The sequence below is a fragment of the Cheilinus undulatus genome, linkage group 7 (assembly GCF_018320785.1).
Source record: "Cheilinus undulatus linkage group 7, ASM1832078v1, whole genome shotgun sequence".
NCBI classification, from domain to species: domain Eukaryota; kingdom Metazoa; phylum Chordata; class Actinopteri; order Labriformes; family Labridae; genus Cheilinus; species Cheilinus undulatus.
The window spans coordinates 25,670,959-25,684,685 of NC_054871.1; the positions used below are offsets into that span (position 1 = coordinate 25,670,959).

At 39.6% G+C, this 13,727-nt stretch overlaps 1 protein-coding gene across 2 annotated transcripts in view; it reads left to right on the forward strand.

Moving 5' to 3' along the window:
* The window catches only part of ccdc50a (coiled-coil domain containing 50a), a 38,083-nt gene that overhangs the window by 6,466 nt on the left and 17,890 nt on the right, over positions 1–13,727 (forward strand). For both annotated transcript variants that reach the window (XM_041791489.1, XM_041791488.1), the window contains exons 2-3: positions 3,968–4,030; positions 9,430–9,559. Coding sequence is in view for 1 of the 2 variants with exons in the window: in XM_041791488.1 (XP_041647422.1) it covers positions 3,968–4,030; positions 9,430–9,559 (193 nt within the window). In the remaining variant the exon portion in view is untranslated. The remainder of the gene's footprint in view (positions 1–3,967; positions 4,031–9,429; positions 9,560–13,727) is intronic.

The following is a 13,727-nucleotide window of genomic DNA, read 5'->3' on the forward strand; positions in this document are numbered from 1 at the left end:
GCATATTCAACAATTTTTTTTTCCAGATTTATTTTTTGGCATTTTTGTGCCTTTATTAGATAGAGGAGGACAGTTGATAGAGTCGGAAACAGGGTCGAGAGTGGGGGAGAGACATGCGGTAAAGGGCCTCAGGCCAGATTCGAACCCAGGCCGCCCGCGTACATGGGGAGCGCCTTAAACCACTAGGCCACCTGCTCCCCATATACAACAATTTTTTTTGCCTGTTTTTGGTAATTAAAAATCAGGATTTACTTCTATTAGGTGCATGTCACTTGCATCTTTTTTACCATGGTATCAAACAGTTATTATTTTGATTTTACTAAAATCATATGAAAGTTTAACAACCTAGTTTTGTGGCATCCTTACATCTGTCCGAGGAATCTGTTTTTCATATGTAATTCTGGCAGACAAATGCATAACAGAGTTAAATCCATGCTTACTGAATCTTGAAGTAAATGCAAAATGTACAAATTGTACTCCCTGTTCTTTAAGTTTCCCCTGTCTCATCGGCTACTAAAGTGAGAAAAGTCTCCCTTCTGTTCCCTACACAGGAAACTGTCAGCATGTGAAAACTGGTGGATTCTAAATATTTAAAGGAAGTTGACATATGACCCCTTTTGAAAACTGCTCTGATAGATGCTGGTTGATAGTTCTGGGTCTCTCTGAGAACAACCACCTTTCCACTACAACTTGCACAATCATTTTGGGATTAATTGTTCTGGTATTTGGCTGTTTTCAGGAGAATTAGGATAATACATGAAAGGTCTGTTGCTATTTACATTGTTCTAGGTCAGGATGGCTAGATTATTTTCTGAATAGTTTTGATTTTGGCCGTACATTTTAAGAGGAGCTACAGTGCACTGTTATTGGCTGATAGGAACTGTGTTGACAACATCAACCCATCTGCAAATAATGTGGGATGCACTTGTGTGAGAAGCTGTTGTTTATCTGTTGTGTTACATCAATTCAAAGCTGGTTCAGTAATGTATGTGCTGATTCAGAGAATAGGATTTTAATTGGGCAGAGGTGGTCACCTGTTGGGTAAATTTAGGTTTGTTTTCATGAGCAAACAGGAGAGAAAATGTTAGAGTTGGAGTATTACACTGTCTCTGGGAAAGATTAGTGACGTAGTTTGTTGGACGTGTTCCAAAGACATTTCAAGTAGAGAGCTAATAACATTTTGAATTCTTCATAGCTCATCTGGACACAAAGAATTATAGAGGAGTAGTTTAAATGAAAACAGGAAGAATGGGCTAAATTGTTGTTTTAAACATCACTCAGTGAAGCTTTGGGTTTTCTGTAATGCAGGGGCATGAGCTTAGGTCTGTGAAGAGATAATCAAATGACTGTGTAAGGGTTTTTTCAAAAATCTAGTCAAAATTAATGTGACTCAGTCATGAAAATGTTAGTTTAAAATATGATGTGACATCTGTGATATTTATATTGGAAGTATGAGATAGTTTCACATTATTCTTTTTGGTGTTTCATTAATTTCAGCTACATAAGTGCAGAGTTGAAACTGTGTTTTTTGAGTCTGAGATTTTGACCCGTGTGTTGCTCTTGTGTCTACTTGTTGCATTTTTTAGTCAGTTAATGAAATTCTGCCAACAACTCTGCTCTATGCACCTCTTTTTTGCTTGTACGTGTTTCTTCATGTGTTGAAGAAAAAAGCATTAAGGCCCCATGGCATCTTTCTTTATTTAGAGATTGACATTTTAGGGTCCGACAGTTCTTCATTCGCAGTTTCACTTCTTGTCATTGCGGACAGAAAATAACCCAACCACAAACCATCTGCAAGGTGGCATAACCAACGGAGAAACACTATTTATCTGAGCTTCTCATCAGTGACATTTGGATATACAGTTTCTGATGATTAATGTATTTAATCCTTCATTAGTGATGAACTAAATCCTTTTATTTAAAAACAGTCAATTTATTTTACACAGCTAATATTACAACTGCTATAGCACAAGAGCAGCTACAGTGCCCTGAAAAAGTATTTGCCCCCCTTTCTGATTCCTGAGTTTTTTTTTTTGCATTTTTATCACACTTAAATGTTTCGGATCATCAAACCAATTGTTAGATTTCACAAAGACAATCCAAGTAAATGGAAAATGTAGTGTTTGAATGATTTTTTTTTTTTTAAGGGAGGAAATAAATCCAAACCTATCTGGCTCTATGTGAAAAAGTAATTGCCCCCTAACCTAATAACTGGTTATGCCACCCTTGGCAGCAATAACTGAAATCAAGTGTTTGTGATAACTGGTGATGAGTCTCTCACATCGCTGTGGAGGAATTGTGACCCACTCTTCTTCACAGAATTGCTGTAACTCAGCCATATTGGAGAGGTTTTCAGCATGAACGGGCTGTTGAAGGTCACAGCACAGCATCTCAGTTGGATTTAAGTCTGGACTTTGACTGGGCCACTCCAAAACCTTAATTTGATTATTTTTGTGCCATTCAGAGGTGGACTTGCTGGTTTGTATTGGGTCGTTGTCCTGCTGCATAACCCAAGAGCGCTTGAGCTTAAGGGCATGAACTGATGACCAGACCTTCGCCTTCAGGATTTTCTGGTAGACAGCAGAATTCATTGTACCATCAATCACAGCAAGTGGTCCAGGTCCTGAAGCAGCAAAGCAGCCCCAGACCATCACACAGACACCCCCATGTTTGACTGTTGGCATGATGCTCTTTTTATCAAATGCTGTGTTATTTTTATGACAGATGTAACGGGCTGCAGACCTTCCAAAATGTTCAACTTATGTCTCGTCAGTCCACAGAATATTTCTCCAAAAGTCTTGGGGATCATCAAGATGCTTTTTGGAAAATGTGATACAAGTCTTTCTGCTCTTTTTTGTCAGCTGTGGTTTTGGCCTTGGAACTCTCCCATGGGTGCCATTTTTGCCCAGTGTCTTTCTTATGGTTGAGTCATGAACTCTGACCTTAACTGAGGCCAGTGAGACCTGCAGGTCTTTAGATGTTGTCCTGGGTTCTTTTGTGACCTCCTGGATGAGTTGTTGATTCACTCTTGGAGTCATTTTGGTTGGCCGACCACTCCTGGGAAGGTTCACCCCTGTTCCCAGTTTTCTCCATTTGTGGATAATGGCTCTGACTGTGGTTTGCTGGAGTCCCAAAGCCTTGGAAATGGCTTTCTAACCTTTTCCAGACTGATAGATTCCAATCACTTTGTTTTTCATTTGTTCTTGAATTTCTTTGGTTCTTGGCATTGATGCGTTTCTTTTTGAGACCTTGTAGCTTGCTTCACTTTGTCAGACAGCGTCTATTTAAGTGATTTCTTCATTCAACAAATCTGGCGGTAATCAGGCCTGGGTCTAGCCAGTGAAATTGAACTCACCTTTCCAAAAACTGTGGTTAATCACAGTTAACTCATGATTTAACAAGAGGGGCAATTACTTTTTCACACAGGGCTGGTTTGGTTTGGACCCCCCCCCCCCCCCCCAAAAATTAAATAATCATTCAAACACTGCATTTTCTATTTACTTGGGTTGTCTTTGTGAAATCAAAAAATTGGTTTGATGATCCGAAACATTTAAGTGTGATAAATATGCAAAAACCTCAGGAATCAGAAAGGGAGCAAATACTTTTTCACGGCACTGTATATAACAAGTCACCATTTACTTTCAGGTATTTTACAGTCTCTACAGTATCTAATAGACTTACATGAAATGATGAGGAGTCCAGCAAGTCGTAGTACCAGTGTTTGTGTTATATGTTACATCCTGTTCTTCTGTTGTTTAGAAATGTTCTATATTTAAATGGGTGTAGGCAGCTGTGCCGGATGTGAAATGTGAAATGAAACTATAAATGTCAGACTCTGGTAACATCTGAATAACCTTTTCTTTTACCTAAACCAACTAGTGGTTAGAACTAAACGGTTACATTTCCTTATTATATTTGGTTCATTTAGTTTTACGTTTTAATCAAGCTTCTTTTTTTTTCCTTTCAGTGTGCCGAGACTTTGCCGTGCTGGAGGATCACTGCTTGGCCCACAACCTCCAGGAACAAGAAAGTAAGATACTCTAAATTAGCTGTGGAAAGTTTAGCAAAGAATCCAGAGAACCCAGGGTTATTTTTTCCCCCTGATGGTCTGTTTATATACTTAAGTCCTTTATGGTTAAATGTTTTCTGCAGTAGACAAGATTTCATTACTGTGGACTGTTTCTGTCAGGCTGCCCTGCTGCATTCCTTCAGTAGGTCACCTCCTGCTTACTTAGCAAAAGAACAAGCTATGAAGGATGTTTTTAGAGCGCCGCAAGAGAAAAATGAATGCAGCACACTGTGCTGCTCTCTTCTTCTCTGTGAAATTTGTCAAGACCAACCGGGTAAAATGCATCGTCAGTGGCTGCGGCCTGTTAAAGCTGACATAAACCCTTCTTCGGCCACACTGTTAGCTGTGTGAGTGGTGCAGGATGCCACCACAATGCTGCATCAGGGGCAGACTGCAGCAGATCAGTAATTACAGTTTGATATGGCCACATTAATTTTTGAGTGCAGCACAGAGAGACCCAGCTTCTGAATCTGAAGAGTTAATATTGAACTCTTCGTTGAGATACTGTGTGCACATGTTCGTCCCTGCAGGCCTCATTAGACAAGTTGTAGAAATTTAATGATGTTTGCAACCCTTTAAAGCAACTTGAAACTCCATTTTCTTCACTGTTTCTGTTTGAAATACCCTCAGCCCTCCACTATAGCTTGAGCTTCCTCCTGCTTGGCTGACAAACACAAACTCGGACAAAACAAGGCCTTCCTGTTATCGGATGTAAATTAATATCTGCAGATGGCTATAGTAGTCTTCACCTGCATTCCTTCATGAATATGAGAGGACAGGGGGTACTTGTTTCAGACTAGGCAGGAAATTTGGAAGATTCTTTAACTTTGAAGGGTTTGATAAGTTTATAGCATAGATGCAGGAAAAACACCTCCCTCTTTGGGCTATAACTTTACCTGCATACCCCTCTTTGAACAAAGAAAGCATAATAATTTTAAAGCTTCCTAGATTGAAGGACAGATGTCAGCATTCCTAAGTGCAGATTAGGTTGTGTGTCAGCTGTCATTAATTTGGTTTCAGCCACCCTGTCCTTTTGTTGTCGTTAATCATTTTAAAGCTTTAGTGATCCAAGGCTCTTCTCCTGTCTCTCCCTTTGTTGCCACACTAACCGATCTGGTTTGAGCTGGAAAAATGTTTTTCACCTTTGATCCTGGAGGTCACCAAGGAGAATGCTGGCTGTCAAAGCCTGACAGTCTTTAAAATATGCAGTGTTCTTTTATTTCACCCTGGATCCCATTAATAGATGGCCATCCTAGAGATGGCTTTTTATGCCTTTGACTTAAAGTTAATGTGGAGTTACAGCTGGCTTTTATTTCCATTGAAACTGTTAAGCATGTGAAACACTGAAGCTTCCAAATGTCACATGGAAAACATTTCTGTATTGCTGTTTCAGCACTTAGCATCTTTGTTTCTGGAATGTGTTTTCTCTCTTCCAGCATGCAACTCATGGCTGGTACGTCTGAGGTTTATTTAGTCCAACTTTCTCACCTTATCTCCCCTTTTCCTGAGTGACGCGGAACCTCTCAAGGTTGACTTTGTTCAATGAACAAGTGTCAATGCCCAGCCATGTTGTCTTTTTTGCTGCCTTGAAAGACAAATCAATGAAAAACATGGTGGTGGATAAATGATCTTGTCTTAGGCTGTGACATCAGTGTCACAACCTGAGACAAGATCACAACTTTAAACAATTGATCAGCACAAAATAGTCAGTCTTTACCCTTGACTTTTTATCAAGTCACCACAGCTGTGACTCATAGTTTCCTTTTTCAGTCCCACCAGTCAGAGAGCAGAAACTTTATGGAGCCTCTCGTGGGGAAATTGCCAAATGTAATTTGGTCCTTTTCACATGAAAGCAGTGAACGGATCGATATCCAGGTGAAAGAGAGCTGAGCGAATGAGTGATGCTCTCCATGTGTACAAGTGCCGAGAGTGCGTCAGCAAGCGGGATTTATCATCTGTTATGGCCAACAACAGGCCATCACACAACCTTGGAACAGCACAGCTGCTACAAACACTCATTTCTCAATGACCAAACACGCTCTCTGTTTATTACCACAGACTGAATCGTCTCTGTCCTCAGCCTTAATGTTTTCTCTGCAGACCAAACAATACTATGCTCCTCCTCCAACAAGAAAAGCATTTGCAGGGCTGTACAGTGTGACATATATGTCGCAAATGTGACAAGAAAATTGGTCTGTGCTGAGAGGTTTTCACTCCTCATCGCACAGGTGCTATGACAAAGTGATAGAGGTGTGTGAATGCCATGCAACTTTAGGTTTTACTTGTTGCCACAAAAACCTCACCCCACTTTGATTTGAGATTTGAAATTCATGCCCAGTCAATTTATTTTATATTTCAGCCGCATTTTAAATTCAAGCGGAATGTTATTTCCTCTCGTCATGCATAATCCTCCGCAGCCACGCTCCGCAGCTGATACGATGGCGAGAAAGGGACCTGCAGCAGCTCAAACGAGGCAGGCTCAGGGCATACGCAGTACAGGTGATAGTGATAATGATTTAAGAGGAGCGCTGCTTTAATCCCAAGTTTTTTTTATTAAGGGACATAGGCTAGACAATGCTAAAAACAACTATCTGCTAGCTTACTTCTCCTTCTCCTCGTCCTCTCCAATTATGCACGGATCATGGTCACAGTGAGTGAACTGTCGGGGAGAGGACAGACCGCTTAGTCTGCGCTAACTTCTGATTAAAGGTTAAGGAATAAAACAATGCATTTTCCCTTCACTAATATCGTAGCTGCTGCTGTTATGTTAACAAGCTAATATGCGTCTGGATGTAGCATACAGGTCTGATATGAGACAGACAGACAGACAGCAGTGTAGACGGAGAGATGAGGGAGAGAGACAGACAGGAGCATGGAGGAGTAGATCAATACAGCCACACACTGCATAAATTTTTATGTTTATTGTTAGGGTAGAGACATGTTTTGGTGATAGATTTTTTTTGTTTTAATTACCATTTAACTCCTTAAGTACTGATGTTATCATGACACTGTCAGAGAGAAAAGAGGGATTTATTCAGTTACATTAGCTCTATAAACATCAGAACCCAGTGTGATAGTACAATATGGACCAATTTCTAATAATGTTAGAAATATTTTTCTTATTCCTCTTACTATCAGTAAATATACAGTGCTTAACAAATTTATGAGACCACCTGTCATATTTGTCTCAAAGACCATCCAGCATCATGAAGTGCTTTAATGTGGACTCTTTTATTTTCAGTGAGCTCTCCACGTTTTACCACTTTGAACAGGAATGAGGGATTTCAAACTGAATTCACCCAAATTTGAGCCGGCTCACTGGGCTTCTCTGAGAAGTCAGAAATTAATCAAGCATAACATTCAACCACAAAAAGTATTTTGTTCTGTTCAGGAATGCAAGTAAATAACTATAATTTGACATAATCATCAAGAAATAATAACGTGCTTTACTATTTTTTTCAGTTTTTTTGTAAATCAGTAAATTTGAAAATTCATGGATAACAATAATAGTTATATTTTAGCATTAAGAAGTAATGATAATGATAATATCAGTATCATTAAGGATAAAAATAAGTAATCACTGGCTGATAATAGCACTTATTGATAAAAATATGTGCACAGTTGTTTCTATTGTAGTTCTAAATCCATAGATGCATCAAAATGAAAATTATGATTAAAATGCAAAGTAAGAATAAAATAACTACTAAGTTGACAGTTATCAGTGAGACCAAACATATCAGTAACCTTGCAAAGCAGATGGATATGCCCATTTACTTTACTTTACTTTTCACTGGTGAATCTATCTTGCTTAGCTCCCATCTGAACCATTTGGGCTCGGTTAGAAAGTGACAGGACTAATCAGCGACGAGGGGCAGTACTTGCAGGCACAGCAGAGTTGTGACGTAAACAAGCAGAAGCAAGAGGCCGGTGCAATTATGGCGGAAGTGCTTTGCGTGGATGCTGCTAAAGCGCCAGTTTTATCAGAACTTGACAACAATTCTTTGTCAAAAGACGAACAAAGAACAGCAGTGAGTTGTTTTCTTTTCAAAAACAACAAAAATCAAGTACTTACATGTCTATAGTCGCCATGTTTCGCGTTATTCCCGGTAGCTGTGTACACGCAGCTCGATAGCGGCTACATCACGTGTTTTGTTGCTCTGATTGGCCCGTGGAGATGTGACAGACAGAACTTTCATCCAATCACACTCCGAGTTTTTTTCAAAGCCTCTGCCTTTTCTCAAATGTTTCCTATTGAAGCTTTCCCAGGTATCATATCAGTGGATGGCCACATACCTTTGCTCAGTTATGTTGATAGAAAAAGACTTGGGCTAATTGACTGCATCACCTTCACTGGAAGGTTCAAATGTGTTTTGCGACTCTTCAGAGATTTTCTGGAAGGGGGTTCCGGCAAAAATGGCTCTTTCAACCAAAAAGGTTCCTGACCCCTGGATTAGGGTTAGGGTTAGGGTGGTCTAATACATTTGTTAAGCACTATATATGGGGTGTCTAAACTATGGGCCGTAGGCCAACTGTACCCTAGGTGTTTTTGAATCAGCCTGCAAGAAATCCATTAGAAAGACCCACATAAGAACCTAAAATGTGTACTTTACTCTATTTCTTAGTTTGACTAGGAATTCAAAATATTAGGGTGTATACATTATGTTGATATATACAATTTAAATTTAGACCACATTAAAGTTTAAGTAATTACGACAAACCAGAAAAGACTTCAGCTGTCTGTTGGTCCTGCCTAAAGTTAAAAAAATGACGAATACACACAAAAGGATTACAGCAGCAAGTGGCAGCATGAATGGAGCTCATTTGCTCCTCTGTCTGATCTGTTTCAAGGTCTGATTTCTAAATCATACTGCTCTAATCACCTTCAAGCACCAACACTGCTATAAAGTTAGTCAGCTTCCAGCAGTTTGCTCTTGCTTTGTGCCTGAATGTGGAGATGAACCATCAGCGTCTTTCTTCTCTGCTGCACCCCAAAATTCTTAACAATGATTGGCTGTTTGCTTTGTTAGACATTGAGAGCTATAATTTAGGCTGTTTTGGTTTTGTATTTTAAGTACATTCATTTACTAAGCATGTATTTTGGTTACATGTTGGTTACAGATATGTAACAAATAATGTGCTACAGGTTTTGTGTTCTGTGCTACAAGACTGTCAACCTCTGTAGCACCAGTGCTATGGGCAAAAAAAGTTAACATACAGCCCTGATTTGAAGAAGTGTGGAGCTGTAAATAAACTCCTCAATGTTCCAGCGTTCATCATTTATTTACATCCTTGTAGTTACTACTCTGCTCTGGTTTGTGTGTACAGTGTTTAAGAGCGTGCTTGTCGGTTTTTGTCAACAGTTGAAAGCCACCTGGCGTCTAACATCAACAAGAGCCGTCTGGTACAGAAGGACCTGCAGGTCGCCAAGAAGCTGCAGCAGGAGGAGGATCAGAGGGCCAAAGTAGAGAACAAGAAACAGTACAACGAAATGTAGGTGTCTTTCTCACACATATTCCATTCACAAGCCTTCATTAAAGCAAAGATTCACATTCACAGCAAAGATTCATTCTTTCTATCTCCCTTTATAAAGCTTGAGCAAGTTGGTGATTAGACATTTACGGCAGTTTGATTGTAGAAATCCTAGTTTTGTACACAAATATTCAATCAGGACGAGATTTACATTGTTAAAGTCTTTCATATCTTTACTGTGCACAACTTTTGTTTGAAATTGTTAAGGGTCAGATCACATAATGAGGCAATCCCGACGCAGGGTCATTGATTTAATCAGCTTAAGGAAATAAAAAGAACAGGCCATTAATGAAGTACAACCCCAATTCCAAAAAAGTTTGGGTGTTGTGCAAAAATGTAAATAAAACAGAACACAATGATTTGCAGATCTCATAAACCCATATTTTATTCACAGTAGAAGATAAACAATACATCAAATGTTGAAACTGAGAAATTTTTCCATTCATGAAAAATATTAGATTATTTTGAATTTGATGGCAGCAACACATCTCAGAAAAGCTGGATATGGTACTAATGAAAAAGAGCGGATGGGGCTTTTTTCAACTAATTAGGTTAATTGGCAATAGGTATGTTACATGACTGGGCATTTGAAAGAGAGAATCTCTCAGAAGTAAAGACGAGCAGAGATTTAGTCTATGATAAAGTGAGTCTCAAAAATCAGGGAACTTGTAAAGCCTTTGAATATCCCACCATCCACAGTACATAATATCATCAAAATTTAAGGGACAAGGCCAAAGTTCAATTTTTGATGCTCATTATCTTTGGCCCTTCAGCCAGCACTGCATTAAAAACAGGCATGGAACTGTTCAGAGAATTACTGCATGGGCTCAGGAACATGTCAAGAAATCATTCTCTGCCAACACAGTTGGCCCTGCCGTCAACAAATGCAATTTAAAGCTTTATCATGCAGAGAAGAAGCCATATGTGAACATGATCCAGTAACACTGCTGTCTTCTTTAGGTCTAAGCTCATTCAAAATGGACTGAGACAAAATGGAAAACTATTCTGTGGTCAGATGACCGAAATTTGAAATTCTTTTTGAAAACCACTGACACCATTTCCCATGGACTAAAGAAGAGCAGAAACATCCAGCTAGTTATCAGTGCTCAGTTCAAAAGCCTGCATCTCTGGTGGTATGGGGTTGCATTAGTGCCTATGGAGTGGGCAGCTTGCACATCTAGAAAAGCTCTTTCTACTCTCTTTCTTCCTCTATTCTTACAACATTCCTCTCCCAAAACTCCAGCAACTGGTCTGCTCACTTATTAGATATTTACACACTGTTCTTAAAAAAAAGAGCGGCTATTACACAATGTAAACATGACACTGTCCCTACTTTTTTGATATGTGTTGCTGTCATCAAATTGAAAATGAGCAAGTATTTTTCATGAAATTGTAAAATATCTGTTTACACATCTGTTATGTTGTTTATATTATATTGTGAATGAAATATGGGTTTATGAGATCTGAAAATCATTGCATTCTGTTTTTGTTTTCATTTTACACAGCGACCCAATCTTTTTGGATTTGGGGTTGTATTACGGCATATATGCTGCGCGTATATTAAAACGATGATTGCTTAGGCATCACCGGGAGAAAAAATGAGGACATTTGTAGAATAAGAATGTTTAGTTTTTTCTTTCTTGTCATTTGAATAAGAATTAACATTTTGACTTTTTACATTGTTTTCTAATTTAATGTAGCCATTAAAACTTGGCTGTTAGCACCCTTTATTTCAGAACTTTAAACCTCTGAATCTAATTACCTCATAAATCTATCTGAATGTTGTGCAACATGTGCTTTGTGCAATTTATTGCTTTGTTGAGAGCATCTGTTTCAGATTAGTGTAATCTAATGTAATTACCCTATACCTAGGACAGATTTATGCTTGAGGAGGAGGGCGATCAGCAACACGGACACTAACAGCTCCAAACTAATTATTGTCCCTGAAGGGTTTACAGTAACTGATTTAAAGTAATGACTTGTTTCTTGCACTTATTTTCATAAATAAACTTGTTTATGCTTTTATATGAGTATTCATTAGTTTTAGCTTTATAAGCTTGATCTGAGAACCAGAGCGAGAGCAGCTTTGAGGAGATTTTTGCCTGCTGAAGGTTTTGCACGAGTTCACATATAAACTGATCCAGCTGTTCTGAATAAGAAAAGATTACTAAGCCTGTTTTGAGTGTGATATATGTGGTTTTTACTATCAGTTAGTGCTACTGGTATTCTGAACATGCTGGAGAAGACACAAGCAGCCCACTTACAGTGCTTGTGGTCTTTGCGTGGTATCTCCACAGTCCTGGTATATAATTAGGATTTTTAAGGGTTTGGGCAAGCTCCAGCTGCACGTCCAAAGCTATGCAGCATCGCCACAGAGAAGACGGAGGCAGCTCCTAAACATATCTGAGGGCTCTGCTGCTTCTTTTTCAGCTGCAGCACAATCCTGCAAACATAAAGCCCCCTCTATCAGTACCACATTTTTTTATTGAAAGAAAATTGCTGGCTCATAGCTCAGTAAGATCCCTGTTTCACACACATGAGCACACATGCACAAACACAGGAAGCTCCAGCAGTGGGAAGGCACTCCTGGGGAGAGGCCAGATGCTCTGTCATCGATTGGGGCAGGCCGATGCTGCTTGTCATGCTGGGAGCTCACACTGCCATCCAGCCTGCCACTTCATATACTCCCACTCCCAGATGCATGGCTAAACACACACACACACAGTCATGCAGCATCATTTGCTTTATCATAGCTTCAGATGAAAAAATTTCAATGTGCTGCATTCTGTTCATTTCTATCAGCTGATGTCCTCCTGAGCTGTTGGCCTCTGAGGTCAAATACACAAGCAGCACATGGTAGTTCAGCTGTTACTGATCCCAGCAGAGAATTATGCTCCTGTTTTTCTACACACACAAACAGATGAACAGCCTCTGCATACCAGCCTTTGGGGCAGAAGGTGTTATCAAAATCACATCTTTGAGATATTCGAAAAGAAGCTGATAAGCTCAACATCAACATGACAGGGCAATATTCTCCTGCTTCTGCCAGTAGCACATAAGCAAACTCTCACAGCATGTTGGACAGTAACTCTACTGCTGATGAGGTTTTATTAAAACACAGATTCACATCAAATTGTAATTTTAGATTTTTCTGAGACCTTTCAGTGGATCTGTGTAGTGTTTCTCCCACATTGACAGGACTTGGGTAGGCCACCCAGGCATATTTACTGACCCTTTATCATCTTCTCTTTGTTATTCTTTAAGTCTGTGTATAATCAGTATCCATGGATGATAAAGAGGCGTCCAGAAGTATGTCCCTCCAGTAAATGCACCATTTGAGGAGCGACGTCTTATGTTAAAAATTACCTTCTTGTCCTACCATTTTGACAGTTTTGTAGCTGCTTGCTGCTGATATTATCCTATAATCTTGCACCCTAAGATGATGTTTAAAAAATGCTACGTAATGCCCATTAAGAAGCATTCACAAATGCAGCTCCCCTACAATGATAACTGAATATTAATAATGCAAATATTATTAATGCATTTTATTTAGGAAATGCTTTTTAAAAAACCCTCAAAACACACTTTGCAACTACTAAAAAAGAACAACATAACAGCTAAACAAACAAGTAAATGTGGCAAGACAACATCAAAATCACACATTAAAAGCCAATTTAAAAGGATGAGTCTTGAGCAGTCTTGGGTGTGTTCAGGGAGTGAGTTCCAGAGGGAGGGGGCAGCTATGGAGAAGGCTCATTCTACCCAGGTTCTGTGCTTAGTTCTTCTTGGTGGAGAGAGGAGATTGAGATTTGAAGAGTGGAGGCTACCGCTGGGGGCGTTATGGTATAGGAGATCAGTGAGGTAGGAGAGGGCTAGTTAGTTTAGGGCTTTTTGGGTAAGGAGGTGTATTTTGAGAATGGGTAGCCACTGGAGGTTTTGAAGGACAGGGGTGATGTGGTCACGGAAGCAGGTGCAGGTGAGGAAGCTTGCTGCAGAGCTCTGAATCTATTGGAGTTTATTGAGGACTCTTGAAGATGTACCATAGAGAAGGCTACGGCAGTAATCTAGTCTGGATGGGATTAAGGCATGGATTAGGGTTTCACCTGCAGGGAAGGAGAGTAGTGGATGG